At 43.4% G+C, this 25,127-nt stretch overlaps 1 protein-coding gene across 1 annotated transcript in view; it reads left to right on the forward strand.

The window, feature by feature from the left end:
- DRC11 (dynein regulatory complex subunit 11) overlaps nt 1-23,494 on the forward strand; it is a gene marked incomplete at its 5' end in the record, with an annotated part of 169,612 nt that extends 146,118 nt beyond the window's left edge. The window contains 3 exons of the mRNA XM_079710231.1: nt 6,078-6,255; nt 13,445-13,683; nt 23,279-23,494. Of these exons, the coding sequence (XP_079566357.1) occupies nt 6,078-6,255; nt 13,445-13,683; nt 23,279-23,413 (552 nt within the window). The 3' untranslated portion in view covers nt 23,414-23,494. The remainder of the gene's footprint in view (nt 1-6,077; nt 6,256-13,444; nt 13,684-23,278) is intronic.
- Nucleotides 23,495-25,127: the final 1,633 nt, after the last annotated feature.

A 25,127-nucleotide genomic window follows, 5' to 3' on the forward strand; every position in this document is an offset into this window, starting at 1 on the left:
GGTTAACTGTGTGAGGTAGGGGTCAGTCCTTCTTCCACCGGTCTTGGGCAGCTCCATGTGCACCCCACACACGTCCCCGTCGCCCCACCACCTTGCATTATTCTCCATCAAGCTTCTTAAAAGACTATTCTCACCATCCCCGCTCACTCTTCAACCCACCACTGTCCACTCGATGCTCTGCAGCTCCGTGGAAACTGCTCTCACAAATTTCTTTGAAATCCATTTCGCCAGTGGGCCCCAGCTTGTAAAACTGTCCTCCTTAGCCCCCGTAGCCTTCTCCTGGTCTCCTCACACCCGCCAACATTTTCTTCTGTGTCTCCTCCATGCACTTCTACCCGCCCCTTAAATACACTGGGGCTCACTGAGATTCCATCTCAGGCCCACAGACCTTTTTGCTCTCCTCGCCCTCCTTGGGCACCAGCTTAACAAATCGCCCCTAAGCCAACAAATGCCCCCACTCCATCCCCAGCCTGCAGCTCTCCCCTGAGGCTTGGGTGCAATCACCCGGCATCACCCAGAATCACCCATGGGATACCTCCCCCACAATGCTGCCGACTCAGGCAGGGCCTGTCCAAACTCCTCCTCTGTCACCACCTACCACATGACCCTGCCCCTCCTGCCTTTTCAAAGGGTTACGTTTTTCGTATAACAACTTTTCATAAGAGAGCTTTGGATCCACCCTGGTAAAATGAATTCTGAATATCTCCAAACTCTCCAAGCCTTGTCTAAATGCAGTGGGTTTTTTCCTGGCACAGGTGTAGATATTCCTATAAGGAATATTCTTCCAGAATCTCAGCAGAGGTCTTTCCTCAGTGGCATGAGGCCTGGGAGGCAGCTCCTCAGAGATGAGCAATTGACGTCTTATCGTCCAGTGCAGTGGAAACTGGGGGAGATTTTTACACCGTCATTTTCAGCTCCGTTGGCAATATTGCTAGTTTCCTTCAAATCATAAAGCCCCCAGTTTTTCTGACTCTCCACTTTAGAAACCTTTCTCCTCAACAGAGCAGACCTAGCGCTGATTTCCTACCAGCACTTATATTTCAAGCACTTGTCAGACAGACACATTATGCCGTATACTCCTCATGGCATCCCTCCAGGTTAGGACCTATGATTATTCCCATTTCTCAGATGCAGGGACTAAGGCTCAGAAAAGTTGAGTAACCTGCCCAAGGTCACACATCTGTTAAGAGCAGCGCCAAGAATGGGATCAGATCTGTCTGACCCAAAGCCTGTGCACTGAACCATTTGCTACGTCATCTGCCTGTTATTATGGAGTTTTTTCCTTGAGCTTTTCATTTTTGCACAGAGCCCGACCCCTGAGGGAAGTTCAGTAGCAAAGTCAAGGCCCACCAAACATGCCTCCCTATCCTAGGCAGCCCAGAGGCATGGGTCTGAGCAAAGGCAGGTTTCTGCAAAGACCTGGGGTAGGGGGGAGCCGCCCCTTCGAGAGCAGGTTTCCATCCTCATGCCCATTTCCAGGATTTCAGGGAGTCTCATTCTGGATCATCCCTCTCCTGTGCTTTTCCCTCTTTTAAGCTCCTCTGTTGTCCCCAACCCCCATTCATGCTTCCTGGGTGGAGTCCTGCAGGGCCATTGTTCCCTCCCGATGGAGCCAAGCAGCCTCTGGACTTCTGTGAGGGCAGGAGGAAATGATCGGAAGCTGCCTGGTGATCTGGCTTCAGGCCCAGCCTGTGAGATTTATTTTGCTGTAAAAATCCCATCTCTTTCTCTGCTGTGAGTTACATTACAAAACGTCCCTTTAAACTGAATCCAACAACACAGAAAGGATTATACACCATGACCAACTGGGATTTATCCGAGGCTTAACATCCAAAAATCAATTAATGTAATATACTATATCATTAAAAATAAAGGACAGAAACCACACCATCCTCTCAACAGATGCAGAAAAAGCATTTGACAAATACAACACCCCTTCATGATTAAAAAAATAGAAAGAAAAGGAAACTTCCTAAGCCTAATAAAAGGCAGCTACCAAAAAATCCGCGGCTGACATCATGCTTAACGGTAAAAGACTGGATGTTTTCCCCTTAAGAGCACCTCTTCTATCCAACATTATACTGGAGGTTCTCACCGGGGCAATCAGGGAAGAAAATTAAGTAAGGCATCCATATTGAAAAGGAAGAAATAAAACTATATTTGCAGATGACATGATCTTGTATACAGAAAATCCTAAGGAATTCACTAAAGCAGTATTAGAACCAATAAACTAGTTCAGCAAGGTTGCAGGATAGGATACAAGATCAATATACAAAAAGCAACATTTCTATACACTGGCAATGAAAAAATTAAAATTAGAATTAAGAAAACAATTCCATTTATAATAACATCCAAAAAATAGGAATAAACTTAACAAAAGAAGTGCAAGACTTCTACTCTGAAGACTACAAAAACATTGTTGAAAGATGTTAATGAAGACCTCGATAAATAGAAAGATACATCATATTCATGGATTGAAAAACGTATTGTTAAGATGGCAAGAATCCCCAAATTCATCTACAGATTCAACACAATCCCCATCAAAATTCCAGCGACCTTAGGTGCAGAAATTGACAAGCTGATCCTAAAATCCATATGGAAATTCAAAGGACCCAGAATAGCCAAAATAATCTTGAAAAAGAACGGAGTTGGAGAACTCACACTTCCCAGTTTCAAAACTTACCATAAAGCTGCAGCAATCAGGACAGTGTGATACTGGCCTAAGGGGAGACATATGGGCCAATGGAATAGAACTGGTCCAGAAATACACCCTCACATTTACAAAAAAATTGACTTTTTTGACAGAAGTGCCAAGACAATTCAATGGAGAAAGAATAGTCTTTTCAACAAATGCTTCTAGGACAACTGGATTGCCATCTGCAAAAGAATGAAGTTGGACCCCTACCTCACACAGTTAACCAACAATAAACCACAGACCAAAAAGCAAGAGCTAAAACTATAAAACCCTTAGAAGAAAATAGAGACATAAATCTCTGTGACCTTGGATTAAGCAATGGTGTCTTGGCTACAATATCAGGAGCACAAGCAACAGAAGAAGACTTAAACTGAACTCATCAAAACTGACAACTTTTTGCTGTAAAAGACATCAACAAGAAAGTGAAAAGACAACTCAGAATGGGAGAAAATATTTGCAAGTCGTTAATCTGACAAGGGACCCGTATCTAGAACATATAAATGACTCTTACAACTCAATATTAAAAAGACAAGTAACCCAACTTAAAAAATGGGCAAAGGATCTGAATACACATCTTTCCAAAGAAGGTATACATATGGCCATTAAGCACGTGAAAAGATGCTAACATCTTTAGCCTCCAGGGAAGTAAAAGTCAAAACCACAATCCGATACCACTTCACACCCACTAGGTTGGCTAAATAAAAGGAAAAAATAAGAAAAACAGTAACAAGTGTTGGTAAGGGTCCAGAGAAACTTAAATCTGCTCTCTGCTAGGATTGTAAAATGGTGCAGACACTTTAGAAAACAGTCTGGCATTTCTTTAAAAGGTTAAACATAGAGTAACCGTAAGACCTAGCAATTCAATTCCTCTGTACATACCCAAGAGATATGAAAACATTAGTCCATACAAATCTTATACACAAATGTTCATAGCAGCGTTATTCACAACAGCCAAAAAGCGTAAGAAAAACAAATGCCCATCAACTGATGAGTAGATAAATAAAATGTGGCATAACCATACAATGGATACCATTCGGCAATTAAAATGAAGTACTAAAACACTCCACAACATGGGTGAACCTCGAAAATGTTATCCTAAATGAAAGAAGCCACACACACATACAGACACATATTGAATGATTCTATTTATGAAATATCCAGAATGTACAAATCTGTAGAGACAGAAAGTAGATAAGTGATTGCCTAGGATTGCAGAAGGAGGTTGGGGGAAAATGGGCAGTGAGTGCTAATGGGTGGGGTCTTTTGGGGGCAACGAACATGAAAACGTTCGAAAATTAATTGTGGTGATGGTTGCACAACTCTGTGAATATACTAAAAACCACTGAATCATACATTTTCTTTTTTTAATATTTTAATTTTATGGGTGAATCATACGTTTTAAATAGGTGAATTATATGGTATGTGAATTACATCTCAATAAAGCTGATCTATACCATAATAATGATATAAACATAATAATAAATAATATAATAATAATAGATATTTTAAGTCTCCTTTGCAGCCCTCAATCGCTATAGGCCCCTAAACAGGAAGGGAATTGGGGGTGGGGCAGGCAAGGCCCCCTGCACATCCCCTCTGAAAGGCAGGGTCCCCAGAGCAGGGGGAGGAGCAAGGTTGTGGGGTCACTAACTCCGCGCTGGCAGCTGGGGACCGGCTCATGGACTCTGGGTCTCGGACGTCCCTTGGCCTCCTTGTACCTCAGGCCAGCATCTCTGGAGTGAGGGTGAGAACGGGTCCCTCTCCCAGGGTGGCTGCGAGGATAAGGTGAGAAGGTTCCTGTCAGGCGCCGAGCGAGACCCCTGGAGCACAGGAAGCACGCGGTAGGTGCGACCAGTACTGTGGAAGCAGCCTGGGCGTAAGAAGTAATGAGCAAGGCTGACGGGCCGGGAAGTAAGAAACTGCCCTGTCCTGGAAGGTCAAGGCAAGCCCCCAACCTCTTGCCTCATTGGAGCCAAAAGTTTCTGCAACTTCCCACTGGGCTTTCCTCCGCACGGCCCCTCGGCCCGGCGTCTTGCTCTTTCTCATCCAGTATTTTCCCTGCACCCCGTCAGTCCAGACATGGAACTGGGCCTTTCTGTTGGTCAAACAGAAGGAAGGAGAAAGGGGCACACCACTGGGCCCCCTGCATGGCCACAGCCCATTCCCTCCCCGGCATCACCCACCCAGCTCACACCCGCGCTGCGGACCACACTCCTAACACCACCCTCCCTCCCTCTGCCCAGCAGGCTGCCGTCCCAGGCCTGACTCCCAATTCCACGGGGCAGCCACAGGGCCTCGCAGGGAACAGACTCCCCAGCACACGAGTGTCCTTGTCCCAAAGGCCCTGCAGCCGTGCACAGCTCTGTCACCCCCGTGTCTCCAGTTTCCTGCCATTCGCTTTTATTCTCGAGCGTGGACTTTATCCCACACCCACTCCCTTCCCTAGATGTTACCAGCCCCTTTCCTGCAGGCAGACATGCGGGGCTGTCTTCCGGCCAGGTGTGCAGGACACACAGGGCCAAGCAACAGGCGGCCTCATCTCTATAGAGTAGCTCACATGTGCTGGAGCGGTTCCAGGAAAGCCCCAAGATAGGTGGGATCTTTAACTCTGGCTCAATTGCCCCTGAGCCAAATGGGAGCAAAAAAGGCCCGGATTGTTCTTAGGTGCCTCTGTGGAGGTCCTCCCTTCACCCCTAGCCGCTTCCTCTTCTCTTGCTGCACTGGCTGTGGTTGATTTAAAGCCCATGCGTTGCCATGGCAACGTGGCCAAATCTGACATGCGCCCCCCACCCCGCCCAGAGGCCGGAAGTTATCCGCCCTCAGGTACCTCAAGTCTTCCTCCTGTCCCTCGTTAGTGCTGAGAGTATACTGAAATGATACAGGTTCAAACTACACCCAAACTGCTTCAGAGAGAAGTTTCACACTCTTATGTAACCAGCTGTTTTCAGATCTGAGATCCAAGACCTTGGTCCTCATTGTCACAGCCGTCAGCAAAGGAAATCTTGAGTTCACCTTCAAAACAGCTCAGAGGAACACACTGGAAACCAATTCTCAATCCCAGCCAGTTTCCTTCCGCTTGGAAATCCGCCCTGTTTCCCATTCTTAGGGTTAAGATGCTAGAACATTCGGTCAGGTGCTTCCTTCCTTCCCCCTTTCCAAATCTGAATACCAGATTTAAGGAAAGGAAGTACCCGCAATTCAGACCACGCAAACCAGGAACCACGTCCCGAGACCCGACCCAGAACAAACTCTAAGAAAGTGTGTTTGGGCATCACGTTTTAACAAATGTACGCCACAGTGCATCCAAGGCTCTATTTTCTTTTGTTCTTAATTCTTTTTTTCTATGGGTGGGCTCATTGTTTTCCCTCTCTCTTCCTCCCAGATGGAACCTAAGCGCCTGAAAAAACAGCTTCCCAAAATCCTGAAGCTCCTGAAACCAAATGACAGGATTCTGATTGTGGGGACAACACAGCGACCTTTTGACGCTGAACTTCAACCTTTTTGCAAAGTTTATCAAAAAATTATTTTAGTTCCCAGACCAGACTATGCTTCCAGATATGGCAAGTACCCCTCACCCCTTCCAGTATGCAGTAACCGAGGCTGGGCCGTCTTTTGTGGGTTTGCAGGCATGTGGGCTTGAGCCAGAAGGGTGGCCTTCGTCACCAGTGACCATCAGAAGGTGATGTAAGTCCCAGTGCCCCAGGACATCAGCCGAACTCCAAGCCATATACATAAACACCAGGTCCCAAGAGCAACAGATCTCTGTTCTGTTGTTAACGTAATTCTTTTTACCCAAGACAAAAGGAAACTGGACAGGGATTGTTATTTTGAGCCCTGAAGGAGACAAAAACCCCTGTGGGTGAGAATTTTTCTTGTGACAGGTAGATTAGGGTCACTCAGCTTGTCCCCGTGGTGGTGATGTCTTTCCCGTGCAACAGCATTTCTTTTCACCTGGTCGATTTTTTTTTCCAGGCTCAAAATACTAGTCCAAGAGAATGTTGATTTACTTAAACACTAAATACAACCAGAGCTTACTTTTTCTCCGTTTTTTCCCTTGGATAGACAGATTCAAAATCACTTCTTTTGAAACCTATTTTTAGATGGGAACAATACAAAAAAGTGACCCTGGGAGGCAGTGCAATGAAATTGGGAAGAGCCACGGCACGTGGGTTCTGACGAGCCCTGGTTCTGATCCTGGCTCTCCCCCTGAATGGCTGATGACCTTGAGAAGTAGGCTGACATTCTGAGCCTCCATTTTCTCAACTCTAAAGTAGGAGAACTGTTCAGTTCACAGGGCTGTGGTGACCCTTATATGAGATGGCTAGAATGCCCAGCACCATCTCAGCTCCCGGAGAGCACGGGTGGAGGGGAGAAGGCGGTGTTGGTGGGCGTGGAGGAGGAATATTTAAATGGCAGGTTGGTAAATGGCCCAGGGAGCCGGCAGTGGTGCTGGTGGTGGTTTCCATGATCGATTGCTGTGTGACAGACCTCCCCAGTGGCTTGAAAAAACAAAGTACGCCTCTCATGATTCTGAGGGGCCACTGGGCTCAGCGGGGGAGTTCTCCCCAAGGTGTTTCATGATGGTGCAGTAAACGGCGGCTGGGACTCCAGTCATCTGAAGACTGGACAGGGCTGGACGTCCAAGACCATTCCCTCCCTCCATGACTGTGTTGTTGCTGGCCGTCAGCCGGGAGCTCAGCTGGGGCTGGTGATCAGACCTCCCATATCTGGCGCCTCCCCGTGGCCTTCCACAGCACGGCAGCTAGGTCCCCAGGGGAATCATCCTAAGGGGAAACGTTTCAAGAGGTTCAGGCAAAAGCTGGAAGGATTCTTGTGACCCAGCTGCAGAAGTCACATAGAGTCACTTTCACCACACTCTACTGGTCAAGAGAAAGTCACAGGGCCAGCCCAAGTTCAAGGACAGTGGACTACACAGCGTGTGAATACCAAAGGTGCGACTCATTGAGAGGTCGTCTTGGCCGCCCATGGTAGTTGTGGTGGTGGTAGATTTGGTTTAGAGATGATGATGGTGCTGTTGGAAATGGCGGTGATGGTGACCGCAGCCTGGAGGTGACGGAGATGCTGGTGGTCATGACCGCAGCCTGGTGGTGATGGAGATGGCGGTGGTCATGACCACAGCATAGTGGTGATGGAGATGATGGTGGTCATGACTACAGCATGGTGGTGATGGAGATGATGGTGGTCATGACTGTAGCATGGTGGTGATGGAGATGATGGTGCTCATGACTACAGCATGGTGGTGATGGAGATGATGGTGGTCATGACCACAGCCTGTTGGTGATGGAGATGATGGTGGTCATGGTGACGGTCATGGTAGAGGAGATGGTGGTAGCGATGATATGGTAGCCATGGTGCATTGCTGATAATAATAAAAACTATTAGGTCAGATTTGGTTTCTATTAATCCTTCATTAGTCACAATAGCACCACCAAAACAGAGAGGATATATGGCCCTTTCTGGTTGATCTTAAGTTCCTGGTCAGTGTGATTTGCTAGAAGAACAACCCTTTACTCCCCATACATTATAAACTCTTAGCTTATTAGCCACTCCGTTTGCAATATGCATTCGTTTCTGTCTTGATAAAGTGTGATCATAATCACAGTGTTATATGCAAACACGGGAAGACTTTGGGCCCAGTTATTTCTCCACCCATCTAGGGACTTCTCCATCTTCTGGGGCCTACAAGCCCTCCACTGGATCCTTTGCAACCAGCCAGCATCAAAGGAAAAGAAAGAAAGATAGTATAAATGATCTCTTAGGAGATTTAGGGACCAGACTGAGGAGGGGCCAACTGTTCTTCTAGCCACATTGGCCAGAATGACTCACGAGGCCCCACCAAGGTTCAAAGGGGCAGGGATGTGTAGTTTAGCCAAGGAAGGAGTCAGCACAGAGGTGGGTGAGCACCAGCGTTCTCTGCCCACTACAGAGGAGTCCACGCTCCTGGCTTCATCAGAGCTTTCCCACTCTCGTGCCCCTTGGTTAGATTCTCTGTGTCTGTCTCTCTCTCTCTCTCTGTATTGTATATATATTTTAAGCTATCTTAATGGAATAAGGTAGAGTATTATTAATTTTCAGGGGCTAGAACATTATTCTTGACTTTGAACAGTTTTGATTGTTTGACAAAACCATAGGCCCTTTCGAAATGAAGCTATTGATGTATAACAAGGACAGTTGTGTTCTTTTGATAAAGTGCCAGGCCTCTCTAGGGACTCAGATCACAAGACAGATTCCAACTTGAATCCGCTCACGGCAGCATCGTGGGAGAGGAAGGAGGAAGCTTCCCTTCACCTGTGGGCAGATGATAAACCTGCAGCAGTGGTCACCTTGGGCCCAGGGCTCGGTCCACTCAACCACATGTGTCTCACATATTTCTTTCTCGGTGGGCGATTTGTTCAGGCTGCCGTTCTCGCCAACATCATAAATGCTGCCCAGCGTTTCCTCCAGTGACCTTGAAGTTACCATAGCCACAGTGGCTGGGACATCTATCTTAAAGAAAGACTATTCCTGTCTTTGCAATGATCAAAAACGGTCTCTTGCATCCTGTAAAGCCTGGGCTGCAAATCCATAACTTGGGCCCTTGCTTGTCCATCTATCTGCTGGCAGCGGGGGGCCAAAGGTGCATGGAACACTCACAATCCAACTTCTCAGGTTCTCCAGGCGGTGCGGGGGAGTGACAGGGCTGAGAAGAGAAGGGTAGATCAGCCAGAGGAAACACAGTCCTTAAGGTTTACCGAATATAATTCAATATCTACCTCCTTTCCCCAAATGAAGCGGTTTCCTTCAAAATGTCTCTGCAAAGAAAATCCACCCCCAGGTTGATTAATGCCATGTCTAGTCCCCAGAAATCCCTTTGGGCTTCCTTCTCTCCACGTTCCTCATGCCTCCTCCCGTCTCTCTTCCCCAAGGTCTGTTCCGCTAATAACCCGATTCATCACAGGCCCCCCACCTTAGACCCTGTGTCTGCTCAGAGGGGTCCAGCCCATATCTTTCTTTTTTTTTTTTTTAACATCTTTATTGGGGTATAACTGCTTTTCAATGCTGTGTTAGTTTCTGCTGTATAACAAGGTGAATCAGCTATACATATACGTATATCCCCGTATCTCCTCCCTCTTGCGTCTCCCTCCCACCCTCCCTATTCCCACCCCTCTAGGTGGTCACAAAGCACCGAGCTGATCTCCCTGTGCTATGCGGCTGCTTCCCACTAGCTATCTATTTTACATTTGATAGTGTATATATGTCCATGCCACTCTCTCACTTCGTCCCAGCTTACCCTTCCCCCTCTCCGTGTCCTCAAGTCCATTCTCTACGTCTGTGTTTTTATTCCTGTCCTGCCCCTAGGTTCTTCAGAATCTTTTTTTTTTTTTTTAGATTCCATATATATGTGTTAGCATACGGTATTTGTTTTTTCTCTTTCTGACTTACTTCACTCTGTATGACAGACTCTAGGTCCATCCACCTCACTACAAGTAACTCAATTTCGTTTCTTTTTATCAGCCCATGTCTTCCAATTTTTCTGGAATTCTAGACGGCGGAGGCCAGAAGCTCATCCAAATCACATTATTCACCCTCTTGTGCTTTTGCAAAATCCCAAATAAAAATGAATTTTAAGAGACTATGTCATCTCAAGCACTAGCCAGGATAGAATCAATTGGGGATGCCAAAAGCAGAGAAGGGGCCCCAAAGACCAGATTCCTTTCAGCCTAAAGAAGGGGAAGGGGATGTAGATTAGCCTGAAGAACTGAGGAACCCTCCACATCCGAGAAAGGAAGGTTAAACATGGCAGCAGGTCCAGAGAGCCCCTCGGCTCTCTTGAACCGTTTTGTAGCCATGGCCTCTGGTCCTCACGGCCACACCCATTGCCAGTCCCCAAGCCTGGTGTGCTTTTGTGCCCACCACCACCCCTGCTCCCCCGCTGGACCAAAGGCTTGGCAGCCTGCTCGTGGCTCCCGTACAGGCTGTGGGGCTCCCACTGCAATGAGCCACCAGGCTAGAGCTCCCTCCATGCCTGAATCCCCTCTTTGCCCCAGAGCAGCTATTTAAGGGCCAAGAACCCATGACCCAGTGGCTTTGTAAAATCAGTAGAAGCTGTTCTTTTAAAGGCTAGTAAGTCTGGTTCATCAAACATGAGAAGGAAGTCAAGCCTGATTCTCTCTCCCCTTCTCTGGATCTGGAGATGGCTGGGGGCAAGTGGGCAAGTCGCACCGCAACTGTGACTGCACCACCATTAAAAAATGATGAGCTTGGGGAAGTCATCAATGTTTTAGGTATTTTGACGAAGCTTGACCAAGACTTTACACGAATATCATACATGTTCATTGTCAATAGGGTGTTTACATGTCCACACTAGACCAGAGTAATTGTCGTTTTTTGCATCACTATTTTTTTTATTGGAGTATAGTTGATCTGCAATATCGTGTTAGTTTCAGGTATACAGCACAGTGATTCAGTTGTATGTATATATGTATATTCTTTTCCAGATTCTTTTCCCTTATATGTTATTACAAAATACTGAGTAGAGGTCCCTGTGCTATACAGTAAGTCCTTGTTGGTTATCTGCTTTATATATAGTAGTGTGTATCTGTTAATCCCGACATCTGCATCACTACTACTGAATCTTTACTTGCAGCGATTTTTGTGTTAAAATACAGGGAGGCTGTGACTTTCATAGCTTAACAGGGAGGCACGGGAGAGCTGATATTTGTCGCTGGGAAGCCCTCGTCCCTCACTGTTTGTCCCCTCCACGCTGCAGGTAGGAATTTCACCCACGGGTGCCCAAGTCTGAAGCTGCTCTGGGTTCCCAGCCTGGGGTATCTACCAGGTCCTCAGGTTTAGGGGTTCTCACCAGTGACTGTCCCGTAAAACGTGTTCCCTTCTCAGCACCCAGAGTCACCACTCAGACCTATTTTCACAGCTTCTAGATGTTATGAATGAGGACAGGAGACAGACGAGATCCCAAGGGATGGTGTCATCTGGTTGTCGTTGTTGCTGTGTTTTTTTACCACGGGTTGTGTTTCCTGATGTCTAACTCTACAACAATTGTATTTAGATAAGGGTAATCCTCCCCTTCTCCAATCTGTCTTTTACACAGATATGCTTAGAAATACTCTGTAGTTTATTTTGTGTTAGCTTTTATAATTGATGTTTTACTGAGCATTAGGAAACTTTGGTACAAAGTGGAATGACTTGATAGTAATAAAATTACAGAAATAACAGTAATAAAGCTACAGAAGAGAAAGTGTCCACCATATGCCAGAACAGTTTCTTCCAAGTGATTTGTACACATTCTTGTCCTTATTTCTCATAGCAGCTTGAGAAGTAAATCTTTCTACTCCCACTTTTACCTTAGATGGGTTCAGGTTCAAATAAACCCACCAAGGAAGTAGCAGTGTAGACGCAGGAGGAAGATGTTGCTTTAGGCAAATTTGGGTGCCCCCCGTGGCCCTTGCTGGTCTCACTGCAGCTTTCATCCCTTGATAGCTAACCTTCCACCATTGGAAGACACCACAGGCCCCACGATAACATGCACCCCTTCCCAGCAACTCAGCTCACCTTGGGGCCAAGGATCCCCTGCCAAGGAGGACAGCGGAGGCGCATTGTTGGAATAACTCGTGGCCCCAAAAGCCAGACTCTGATGTGGGTTCTAGTTACGTTCCAAGTCATTCTATCCCTTGACAGTTATTGGACCTTTTCATTTCATCAGGTATTTTTGGATCAATGTATTTGGATGATGCAGTCATGTCACACACCTGACAGTGCTCAGATCATGCAGTAATCTTCAATTTTTTTAAAACTGTTTCAAATATTCCTCAAAGAAGGTCAAAATGCTCTAGAGACATCTGGCCAAATCTTCTCAGTACCGCGGCTGGTTCTGATACGGAAGGCCTTACCCTGCCTGCATCCTTCCTCACTTTCTGGATAGAATTAAACACACCACAGCAAGTCTCATTTATTTCCCTGGAGCCTCTCTTGACAGAATAGACATAGTTCTCAAAGTGTAATCTCGTCTCGACTGTTGTATGGGAGACCATCCTCTCTCTAAGGTTAAGTAAACATCAGGGATAATTTCATAATGCATCTTCACAGCATCCCTACGTTCTAAGTGAAATCTCCCGGTTACCCCAGGTCCCACTGACCCACACAACAACAGGACACCCATCTGGTAGATCTGTTCATCTGTGCATGTTTCTCCATTGTTGGGGGCAGAGGATAGAGGGTCCAGTTGCTCTGTCTAATAGGACGTGTGGGACAGTGTCTTACACCCAACGGGAACCGAGCCCTGCCGTGGCTGATAGAAATTGGACCCTGCATTCCAATTCCACGCATAAAAATCATGTAAGAAGCGAACTTTATAGCTCAAACAAGTCAGACTCCTACTTAGCCAGATGCCATAGACACCCACGGAAATTTCCAATTTTGGAAGATTTTGAACATCTTTGAAGGTACCACCCTAAAACTACACTGACCCTAGTTTAATTTTTCCTTGTCAATTCAAGGGGCTCGTAGTCTGTAGACCTCAGGGCCATTGATGTGCATCCCTTAGGTTGAAAATCACTCAGGGCAGAGCATTTGGTTATGTGGCTTCCTGCTCATTTGAATTACAAATTGGAGCAGACCTCCTGTGCTCTCCTTTCTTGGTGAGTCACAGCTTTGTCCTGGGAACTGTTTTAATGCTGCTTTCTCTGTGGTGACTCCTGTTCTCTGTCTTTTCCATCATTTTGGATACAACAGTTTTGTGGAAAGAGATCATTCAGCGCAACGGCGGAGTCATCACTGGTGCCCTGAGCGTCAGTTGCCTGGCAAAGATCACCGATGGCTTCACCCAGGGTACCATCGTCCAAGTGGTGAGGGAGGTGCTCACGGAGCGGAGAATCCGGCAGCAGTCTCACAAGCCGCTCACCGCCCTCGAGTTCATCGCGTCTCTCTCCAGCATGAACCCCGTCTACCAGGAGGAAGAAGAGAGCTTTAAGGTAAACGCAACGCCTATCTGGCCAGGTCCTAGCAGCAAACACTTGTCACGTCACCTCCTCCCTCCAGTCTCCTGGGTTTCATGCATTTGGACTCTACCATACCCAGTAAAATTTAGAAACTCGAAATTTAGGGGCCACGGTATTTTTCTGGCCTTATCAGTAAAGCACATGTCTTCCAAATTTTAGGAAAATTGTGATCCATGACCTTATAAATGAACAGCCAAATTACAGAATTGAGTAGCAGCTTCAAAACCATTGGATTTGCACACACACACACACACACACACACACACACACGCACCCCTCTCTTTGTTCTCACTGGTGTTTACTTCATAATTCACATAATGGAACAAGTTTTGCATGGAAAAAACATTCCCTAAATAGTATACTCCCAGCCAATGCTGCTTTTGCTCCATATTTGCCCTGGTACACTTCATCTTCCAGTACACTTGCGATAGGAAATCACAAGAAAATTCGCCAACGTTTTGTTTTCGTATTTTTGAACACACTCTGATATATTCACAGAACTTTTTAGATCTGGAGGAGACTTTGAGAATTAACTCTTCCATATCCCTCGATATGGGAGGAAAAGAACTAGCCAAGAGTGATGTGCCTTTTCCAGGCACAATCAGTTTTAGACCCTTCGTCCCCAGGGCCCAGGCCAGCAGGCAACACCTCCAAATCCTTTTAATAAGAATGAGTACAGTTGTGTTCTCTTCCTGAACCTAAAGTTAGTTTTCTTGGCCAACTGGAAAAAAAGGGAGGAAAACTGTATCCATGCAATTATATCCACCACCATCTTGGCCATGCAGTCACCGGAAAGAGAGCTGGAATTCCAGTTCAAGCCTCTTGTCTCTGAAAGCCTGCTTGGGATTAGGGGAATTCCCTCTACGACATGTCACTTTTCCACCAACTCTAGAAACTGTTTCCCCTCTGCTTGGCTGCTGATGCTTCAATGAAGGTTGAAAACAGTCTCAATACTGATCCCCCAAATAATGATCTGCACAAGGGTTGATAAACTTTTTCCAAAAAGGGCCAGGTAACAATTATCTTAGGCTTTGAGAGCTATGCAGTCTCTGTCACAACTATTAAACTCTGCATCATGGCACAAAAGCATCCAGACAGAGAACGTAAATGACTAAGTATGACTGAGTTCCAATAAAACTTTATTTGCAAAAACAAGCAGCAGACCAGATTTGGCCCATCAGCCATAGTTTCCTGACCCCCGCTCTAGAAAAACTCAAAAGAAATATTTCCAACTCCAAGCTGGAGCTTTTGCCAAGTGTCTGATATACTTGTTAACTATTTAAACCTTGTTAGTATTAATTGCAAATATTCATCCTCTTCAAGCAATATATCCTTTTCAGAAATCCCTAGGTTGTTTCTTCTTTCTAAAATAATGTTTCTCCTTACTTTGAGGAGATAAGCTTAGGTGTTAAAAGCTATGCTTTCTCTTAGCTGGGTTTTTAACTTTCCGAAATGATCTCTAGAAGTTTTTCTATGTTACAAGTGCTTAAGGTCCAATAACTGGAACCGATCATACTAATCAAAAGAAGGAAATGCTACCATTTTATAACCTGGGATGAGAAAGCATATGCTTCTCACATCCATTCTTGGCACATTTGATCACTTTTCATTTTTCAGGGAAACGAAATCATTTTACCACCATCACCACTAACCCCATCACCCCCATCCATTTCTTTTTTTTTTTTAACATCCTTATTGGAGTATAATTGCTTTATAACAGTATGTTAGTTTCTGCTTTATAGCAAAGTGAATCAGCTATAGGTATACATCTATCCCCATATCTCCTCCCTCTTGTGTCTGCCTCCCACCCTCTCTGTCCCACCCCTCGAGGTGGTAACAAAGCACCGAGCTGACCTCCCTGTGCTATGTGGCTATTTCCCACTAGCTATCTATTTTACATTTGGTAGTGTATATATGTCCATGCCACTCTCTCACTTCGTCCCAGCTTACTCTCCCCCCTCCCCGTGTCCTCAAGTCCATTCTCTATATCTGCGTCTTTATTTCTGTCCTGTCCCTAGGTTCTTCAGAACCATTTTATTTTTTTAGATTCCATATATATGTGTTAGCGTACGGTATTTGTTTTTCTCTTTCTGACTTACTTCACTCTGTATGACAGACTCTAGGTCCATCCACCTCACTACAAATAACTCAATTTTCTTTTTATGGCTGAGTAATATTCCATTGTATATATGTGCCACGTCTTCTTTATCCATTCATCTGTCGGTGGACACTTAGGTTGCTTCCACATCCTGGTTACTGTAGATAGAGCTGCAATGAACATTGTGGTACATGACTCTTTTTGAATTATGGTTTTCTCAGGGTATATGCCCAGTAGTCGGATTGCTGGGTCCTTTAGTACTTCTATTTTTAGTTTTTTAAGGGCCCTCCATACTGTTCTCCATAGTAGCTGTATCAATTTACATTCCCACCAACAGTGCAAGAGTGTTCCCTTTTCTCCACACCCTCTCCAGCATTTATTGTTTGTAGATTTTTTGATGATGGCCTTTCTGACTGGTGTGAGATGATACTTCATTGTAGTTTTGATTTGCACTTCTCTAATGATTAGTGATGTTGAGCATTCTTTCATGTGTTTGTTGGCAATCTGTATATCTTCTTTGGAGAAATGTCTGTTTAGGTCTTCTGCCCATTTTTGGATTGGGTTATTTGTTTTTTTGATATTGAGATGCATGAGCTGCTTGTAAATTTTGGAGATTAATCCTTTGTCAGTTGCTTCATTTGCAAATATTTTCTCCCATTCTGTGGGTTGTCTTTTCGTCTTGCTTATGGTTTCCTTTGCTATGCAAAAGATTTTAAGTTTCATTAGGCCCCGTTTGTTTTTATTTCCATTTCTCTAGGAGGTGGGTCAAAAAGGATCTTGCTGTGATTTATGTCATAGAGTGTTCTGCCTGTGTTTTCCTCTAAGGGTTTTGCACTGTCTGGCCTTACATTTAGGTTTTTTTTTTTTTTTGCGTTACGCGGGCCTCTCGCTGTTGTGGCCTCTCCCGTTGCGGAGCACAGGCTCCGGACGCGCAGGCTCAGCAGCCATGGCTCACGGGCCCAGCCGCTCCGCGGCATGTGGGGTCTTCCCGGACCGGGGCATGAACCGGTGTCCCCTGCATCGGCAGGCAGCCTCTCAACCACTGCGCCACCAGGGAAGCCCTACATTTAGGTTTTTAATCCACTTTGAGTTTATTTTTGTGTATGGTGTTAGGGAGTGTTCTAATTTCATTCTTTTACATATAATTGTCCATTTTTCTCAGAACCACTTATTGAAGGGGTGTCTTTTCTCCATTGTATATTCTTGCCTCCTTTATCAAAAATAAGGTAACCATACGTGCGTGGGTTTATCTCTGAGCTTTCTATCCTGTTCCAGTGATCTATATTTCTGTTTTTGTGCCAGTACCATACTGTCTTGATTACTGTAGCTTTGTAGTATAGTCTGAAGTCAGGGAGCCTGATTCCTCCAGCTCTGTTTTTCTTTCTCAAGATTGCTTTGGCTATTCAGGGTCTTTTGTGTTTCCATACAAATTGTGAAATTTTTTGTTCTAGTTCTGTGAAAACTGCCATTGGTATTTTGATAGGGATGCATTGAGTTGGTAAATTCCTTTGGGTAGTATAGTCATTTTCACAGTGTTGATTCTTCCAATCCAAGAACATGTTATATCTCTCCATGTGTTTGTATCAGCTTTAATTTCTTTCATCAGTGTCTTATAGTTTTCTATATACAGGTCTTTTGTGTCCTTAGATTTATTTATTCTAGGTAGATTTATTCCTAGGTATTTTATTCTTTATCTTGAAGTGGTAAATGGGAGTGTTTTCTTAATTTCTCTTTCAGATTTTTCATCATTAGTGTATAGGAATGCAAGAGATTTCTGTGGATTAATTTTGTATCCTGCTACTCTAACAAATTCATGATTAGCTCTAGTAGTTTTCTGGTAGCATCTTTAGGATTCTCTATGTATAGTATCATGTCATCTGCAAACAGTGACAGCTTTACTTCTTCTTTTCTGATTTGGATTCCTTTTATTTCTTTTTCTTCTCTGATTGCTGTGGCTAAAAACTTCCAAAACTATGTTGAATAAGAGTGGTGAGGGCTTCCCTGGTGGCGCAGTGGTTGAGAGTCCGCCTGCCGATGCAGGGGAAGCGGGTTCGTGCCCCGGTCTGGGAAGATCCCACATGCCGCGGAGCGGCTGGGCCCGTGAGCCATGGCCGCTGAGCCTGCGCGTCCGGAGCCTGTGCTCCGCAATGGGAGAGGCCACAACAGTGAGAGGCCCGTGTACCACAAAAAAAAAAAAAAAAAAAAAAAAAAAAAGAGTGGTGAGAGTGGACAACCTTGTCTTGTTCCTGATCTTCGAGGAAATGGTTTCAATTTTTCACCACTGAGAATGTTGTTGGCTGTGGGTTTGTCATATATGGCCTTTATTATGTTGAGGTAAGTTCCCTCCATGCCTACTTTCTGGAGGGTTTTTATTATAAATGGGTGTTGAATTTTGTCGAAAGCTTTTTCTGCATCTATTGAGATGATCATATGGCTTTTCTCCTTCAGTCTCTTAATATGGTTTATCACATTGATTGATTTGCATATATTGAAGAATCCTTGTATTTCTGGGATAAACCCCACTTGATCATGGTGTATGATCCTTTTAATGTGCTGTTGGATTCTGTTTGCTAGTATTTTGTTGAGGATTTTTGCATCTATGTTCATCAGTGATACTGGCCTGTAGTTTTCTTTGTTTGTGACATCTTTGTCTGGTTTTGGTATCAGGAGGATGGTGGCCTCATAGAATGAGTTTGGGAGTGTTCCTCCCCCTGCTACATTTTGGAAGAGTTTGAGAAGGATAGGTGTTAGCACTTCTCTAAATGTTTGATAGAATTCACCTGTGAAGCCATGTGGTCCTGGGCTTTTTGTTTGTTGGAAGATTTTTTATCACAGTCTCAATTTCAGTGCTTGTGATTGGTCTTTTTATATTTTCTATTTCTTCCTGGTTCAGTCTCAGCACGTTGTGCATTTCTAAGCATTTGTCCATTTCTTCCAGGTTGTCCATTTCATTGGCATATAGCTAGCTGCTTGTAGTAATCTCTCATGATCTTTTGTATTTCTGCAGTGTCAGTTGTTACTTCTCCTTTTTCATTTCTAATTCTATTGATTTGAGTCTTCTCCCTTTTTTTCTTGATGAGTCTGGCTAATGGTTTATCAATTTTGTTTATCTTCTCAAAGAACCAGGTTTTAGTTTTATTGATCTTTGCTATTGTTTCCTTCATTTCTTTTTCATTTATTTCTGATCTGATCTTTATGATTTCTTTCCTTCCGCTAACTTTGCAGGTTTTTTGCTCTTCTTTCTCTAATTACTTTAGGTGTAAGGTTGAGATGTTTATTCGAGATGTTTTTTGTTTCTTGAGGTAGGATGGTATTGCTATAAACTTCCCTCTTAGAACTGCTGTTGCTGCATCCCATAGGTTTTGGGTCGTCATGTTTTCATTGTCATTTGTTTCTAGGTATTTTTTGATTTCCCCATTGATTTCTTCAGTGATCTCTTGCTTACATAGTAGTGTATTGTTTAGTCCCCTTGTGTTTGTATTTTTTACAGTTTTTTTCCTGTAATTGATGTCTAGCCTCATAGCATTGTGGTTGGAAAAGATACTTGATATGATTTCAATTTTCTTAAATTTACCAAGGCTTGATTTGTGACCCAAGATATGATCTGTCTTGGATAATGTTCCATGAGCACTTGAGAAGAAAGTGTATTCTGTTGTTTTTGGATGGAATGTCCTATAAATATCAATTAAGCCCATCTTGTTTAATGTATCATTTAAAGCTTGTGTTTCCTTATTTATTTTCATTTTGGATGATCTGTCGATTGGTGAAAGTGGGGTGTTAAAGTCCCCTACTATGATTGTGTTACTGTTGATTTCCCCTTTTATGTCTGTTAGCATTTGCCTTATGTATTGAGGTGCTCCTATGTTGGCTGCATAAATATTTACAATTGTTATATATTCTTCTTGATAGATTCCCTGATCATTATGTAGTGTCCTTCTTTGTCTCTTGTAATAGTCTTTATTTGAATGTCTATTTTGTCTGATATGAGAATTGCCACTCCAGCTTTCTTTTGATTTCCATTTGCATGGAGTATCATTTTCCATCCCCTCACTTTCAGTCTGTATGTGTCCCTAGGTCTGAAGTGGGTCTCTTGTTGACAACATATGTATGGGTCTTATTTTTGTATCCATTCAGCCAGTCTATGTCTTTTGGTTGGAGCATTTAATCCATTTACATTTAAGGTAGTTATCAATATGTATATTCCTATTACCATTTTCTTACTTGTTTTGGGTTTGTTATTGTAGATCTTCTTCTCTTGTGTTTCCTGCCAAGAGAAGTTCCTTTAGCATTTGTTGTACACCTGAACTTGGTGGTGCTGAATTCTCTTAGCTTTTGCTTGTCTGTAAAGGTTTTAATTTCTCCATCGAATCTGAATGAGATCCTTGCTGGGTAGAGTAATCTTGGTTGTAGGATTTTCCCTTTCATCACTTTAAATATGTCCTGCCACTCCCTTCTGGCTTGCAGAGTTTCTGCTGACCCCACATCCATTTCTGCTTCCTGTCATATCTCCAGGACTTGGCACAGTGCCTGGTCCCACCTAGATGTTCAGTTAACTTGTTTAGCGGCAAATGGATTGAGCAGATGGATAGAAGGAATGAAACTGTCACTCTGCCGAGTAATGTGATTCCATGGCTGTAGTTGCTGGTAATCAGGTCTATCATTTTCACCCTGAGAAATTTCACCCAACTGTGTTTCTGACAACATGTCAGACTAGGGTCTTGCGGATTCTCCAAACACATGTACCTGCACAATGGACATGATGGAGAAAATATTGAATGATAATGATGTAATAGTTTTAATAGTGTTAGCTAATATTTATGACTACTTATGTGCCAGACACCCTATTAACTCAGTTAGACCACACCATTTACCCTATTTTGCAGATGGGGAAACTGAGTTATAATGAGGTGTAGTAGGCAGAATATTGGCTCCCCAAAGAGGTCTACATCTGGGTCCCTGGAACCTGGGCCTATGTTAGGTTACATGGCAATGGGGAATTAAGGTTTCAGATGGAATAAGTTTGCTAATGAGCTAACCTTAAAACAGACTACCCTGAATTATCCTTGTGAGTCCAGTGTAATCATAAAAGTTAGAAGAGGGCACAAGAAGAGAAACCAGAGAGATGGCAGTGTGAGGAATCATTGAGACTCCAGGTAGCACAACACTGCTAGCTCGAAGCTAGAGATGGGGCCACAAACCAGGATAGCCGGTGGCCTCTGGAAACTACAAAAGACAAGGGGACAGATTCTCCCCTGGAGCTCCAGAAAGGAACACAGCCTGCAGACACCTTAATTTTAGCCCCATGAGACCCATTTTGGACTTCTGATCTACAGAACTATAAGATAATAAGTGTTTTTTTAAGCCATGTGGTAATTTGCTGCAGCAGCCAAAACAAAACAAACAAACAAACAAAAACCACAAGAGGCAAAAAGACTTGTTCCAGGTCACACAGCTTAAAAGGGGTAGAGCTAAGATTCACATCTCACTCCAAAGCCAGTTTTATTGACCATATTCCCTACTGTGCCGCAGTAAAGGATTCCATCACCTTAAGTACTTGGCCGCCTCACCTTACGTTGAAAGGTGAGTCAATGCTAAAAGAGTAATGAGAAAATCCCCAAGTGCCAGAAACAAAGATAAATCTCAAACACAGGGACAACCAGATGCCTGGCATGTAGCATAAAGAGAAATAAATGATCGAAAACGAAGATTAGGAGTTGTAGCAGATAAAATGACAAATCTGCTGCTTCTATGACTGGATCTTTGATATCCCAATATCACCAAGGAGCATTAGCTTCTAAACACCCTATAAGTCCTGGTTCTGGATATGGGTTTAGAGAACCACGTGGAAGCAAGTGCAGTACTGCTAGGGAGGTAGGCATAATGAGAGACAGAAAGAGAACAAAATAAATCTGAAAATCAAAATTCCAAAACATTTTAGGAAATCTAGTGTTACATGCAATCTTCAAACAAAAATGATTAAAAGACAGTAGTTTAAACAAAAACATTTAGATTAATATGATTAAGATGTTCAAGAAAATAAATGAAGGCATAACTTCCATTAGGGATGCACACGAAATTTTGAAACAAAGACAGGCAGAAATGGAATAAAAACAGATAATGAAAAAAATCACAAAAAGAAAGCTTTGAAACGAAAAATAAGGTAACTAACATAAAAAGCCAAAAAATAAAAGAGGTGTGAACTCTTTTCACAACTCTTTCACAGCTCCCCCCAGAAGGCAACATAGAAAAATAAAAACATAAAACCTATAAACTGCAAGTAAGAACCTTTGAAGACACTGACACCCAGCTAATAGCAGTCCTAGAAGAAGAGAAAAAATGTCAGAGCAACAATTATTTGAAGAAATACTTGCTGAGAATTTTCCTGAATTAAAGATGTGACTTCTTAGGTTAAAAACAAACTCCACATGACCAGCAGAACACATGAAGCAAATCTACAGCTACATGCATTATTGTGAACCTAAGAACAAGGCAACAAGCCAGTCTTAAGATACCAGATTACCTGCAAAGAAGCAATTGGGAGATCAGACATCTGCTTGGCAAAAATAGACACCAGAAGAAAGTGAGAGTATATCTGCAAAGCGCTGAGGAAAAATAACTGTCTACCTAAAATTTGTATCCAGCTAAACTAACATCCAAGAGATTGGAAAAAATAAAGATACTTTAAGACACACAAAGACTGAGATAGTGTCCTACTCACACACTTCAGAGTGCAGTTTGGAAATATCAAGTAAAATTGAAGATGCTCATGACCTACAACCAGGAATTCTATTTCTGTGTATATGCCCCAGAGAAGTTTTCTCATTTGTGTATAAGGAGATATAAAAGTTGTGAATTTCAACATTGTTCATAATAACAAAATATTGGAAATGACCTATATGTCCGTTAATGGGAGAATTGATAAATAAGTTGTAGCATAGTCATTTAATGAAATAATATAACCACAGAGCTTATAAACCAAAGTGTTTCTCAGATTTCAAATAAATGTGAAAGTTGAGAAAAATGTCATCACAGGGCCAGTTGCAATCCTTAAGTGCTTTGGGGTATTTTGGCTCCAGTATTTCTGCCATGTTTTTAACAGTATCCCTCAGTCCGGCTGCTGGTGGCCTTGTCTGAACCATAGGGAGCCATTCATATTACCAAGAAAACCCACACCTTCGGGATAGAACAAGCTTCCCAGGAAGTCAGGTGACTTAGTTGGGAAGGGTCGTTGGTTAGATCTGGCCAGTGATCCTCCTTAACTGTTAACTCCTTGAGATAGATGTTTCAAATTGTATAGAAGTACAGGTTGGTAAACCCACGTAGAAAGAATTTGTATTGAACATACATTAAATGCCCAGCGTTTAATGACTGCCTGCCCCCTTCCGTTCAGTGAGCTTTTCTTTATTTTTAAGGGCATACTAGTGAATTCACAACATTTTGATATTTTCCTGAATGTCTGTTCGATTTCAGGACTGGTACGCCAAGACCCCTATGGGTAAAAAGCGAGCCTTGGCATTAACAGGAGATAACAAAGAAAATGAAAAGAACAAAGGAAAAGAGAAGGAGAAGAAAGGGATAAAGGAGAAAAAGAAAAAGAAAAAGTAATGCCTCTCTGAGGAGCCAGGGATGGAGGTGGGCCCAACTCTCCAGGGAGGAGATTGACCATTGCCTGTCTGAAGACCCACACTGATGCCCTACGTCCACCAGCCCTGCCCTCGCTCAGTTAGATCTTTGTAAGCTGACCACCAAGTTAGTTGTGCATAAAAAGCATTTCTAGAGCTTGTAATTATTTCTTAATCTATATAAAGTTTGTATATAAGCAAAACTCACTCTTCACACACTCCACAATCTATCCCAGTTGGACACGTCATCTCATCGGTACTAGTTGCTAAATTTAAATTTTGATAGTTAGAAAATACTCTAATCTGACAACTAGTAAATTCAGTCAGTCATCGGTACTACTAACTTTTTATTAATAATCTGTATATTATCTTGCACATATTTTAATAAATTAATTATTTGCTCTATTCACATCTTCTATATAATGGAATAAAAACTTTTTCTTGGACTGACTCAATAATTTGGTTGCTGGAGCTAAAAAAGATCTCTTAAATTAACGCTTTCAATCTTCTGACTTTGAAGATGGGGAAACTAAGGCCCAGGGTCACACAGCTAATATTTGAACATTGGGACTAAGTCATTGCCTCTTAATTCCTGGGTTCCTGCTCTTGAGAAGCACTGGAGCACTGGCAGGCCAATGGCTAGATGAAAACTACCACCCAAAAATGGGGTAAAAATAGGAGAAGAGAAACTCTAAATAAAGAAGTAAGAAATTCTAAGAAAGAAAAAGATTAAAGAATAGAAAGGTGAGGGTCAAAAGATAAATTTCAATTTTGTAGGAATATGAAAGGTTACTTGGTGGCATATTGTAAGTAACCAGCTTCTAAATTGTGGTGAGAACACAATCAAAGGAAGGAGACAAATTGAGGTGCAATAAATTTACTGGAATTTAATTCAGATTAACTATTGTGCAGTTTTTGGTTACACCACAGAAAGTTCTACAATCTCCTACTCCGTAGACCAAGCTAGATCTCCTGGCTTTCCTGGGATTTTCAGTGGGTTAGATCTTTAATGCCCAAAACTACCAGGGGTTCCCAGCTGTCTTCTGGCCACCAGCACATCCCCCTCAGCCTGTGTCTGTACAGGACATAAACACAAATTAGACAGAGACAGCCCAGGCTCCCGTGCTCTGCATGTGCTCTGTACAAACTGGAAAGCCATCCCTCAGAGTCTGTCCTCTTGAACAAACTCCAGCTTCCCGGTGCCCCGCTGTAGATTTGCTTCTCATACCAAAGGAACCCCAATTTCTGCAGACTGTCTGCCTGCCCTCGCCTTACCCACCCCATACTGTGTCTGGCCAAGGCTCAAAGTGGCCTGAGAGGTGGGCGGACTCCCCATCCTAAGCTCAGAGAGCAGTGAAATGTTCGTCTCTCCAGGGTGGTCCACGGAGACCCTTTCTTTCACATGTCATGGGAGCAGACTCTTGGTTTTGACCCAAGATGAGAGCTCCAAGGCTCTAGGGTTTGGTGTTCATTGCGAAATAATAGGATCTGGATTGTAAAGCAATGAAAATCATGATTGTAAAGGAATAAGCGTTATGAAAATGTTAATGGTGGACAACACCTTTTAACTTGGTCTGACTGTGGGAACAAGCACACTTTTCAGAAATCATACAAACCTGTGTAGGTAAAGCTTACTAAACAATTACTAATTAATTTATAAAAAATGAAACAGACCCACAAACATAGAAAACAAACTT

This window comes from Hyperoodon ampullatus, assembly GCF_949752795.1.
Source record: "Hyperoodon ampullatus genome assembly, chromosome: 8".
Classification (NCBI taxonomy): domain Eukaryota; kingdom Metazoa; phylum Chordata; class Mammalia; order Artiodactyla; family Ziphiidae; genus Hyperoodon; species Hyperoodon ampullatus.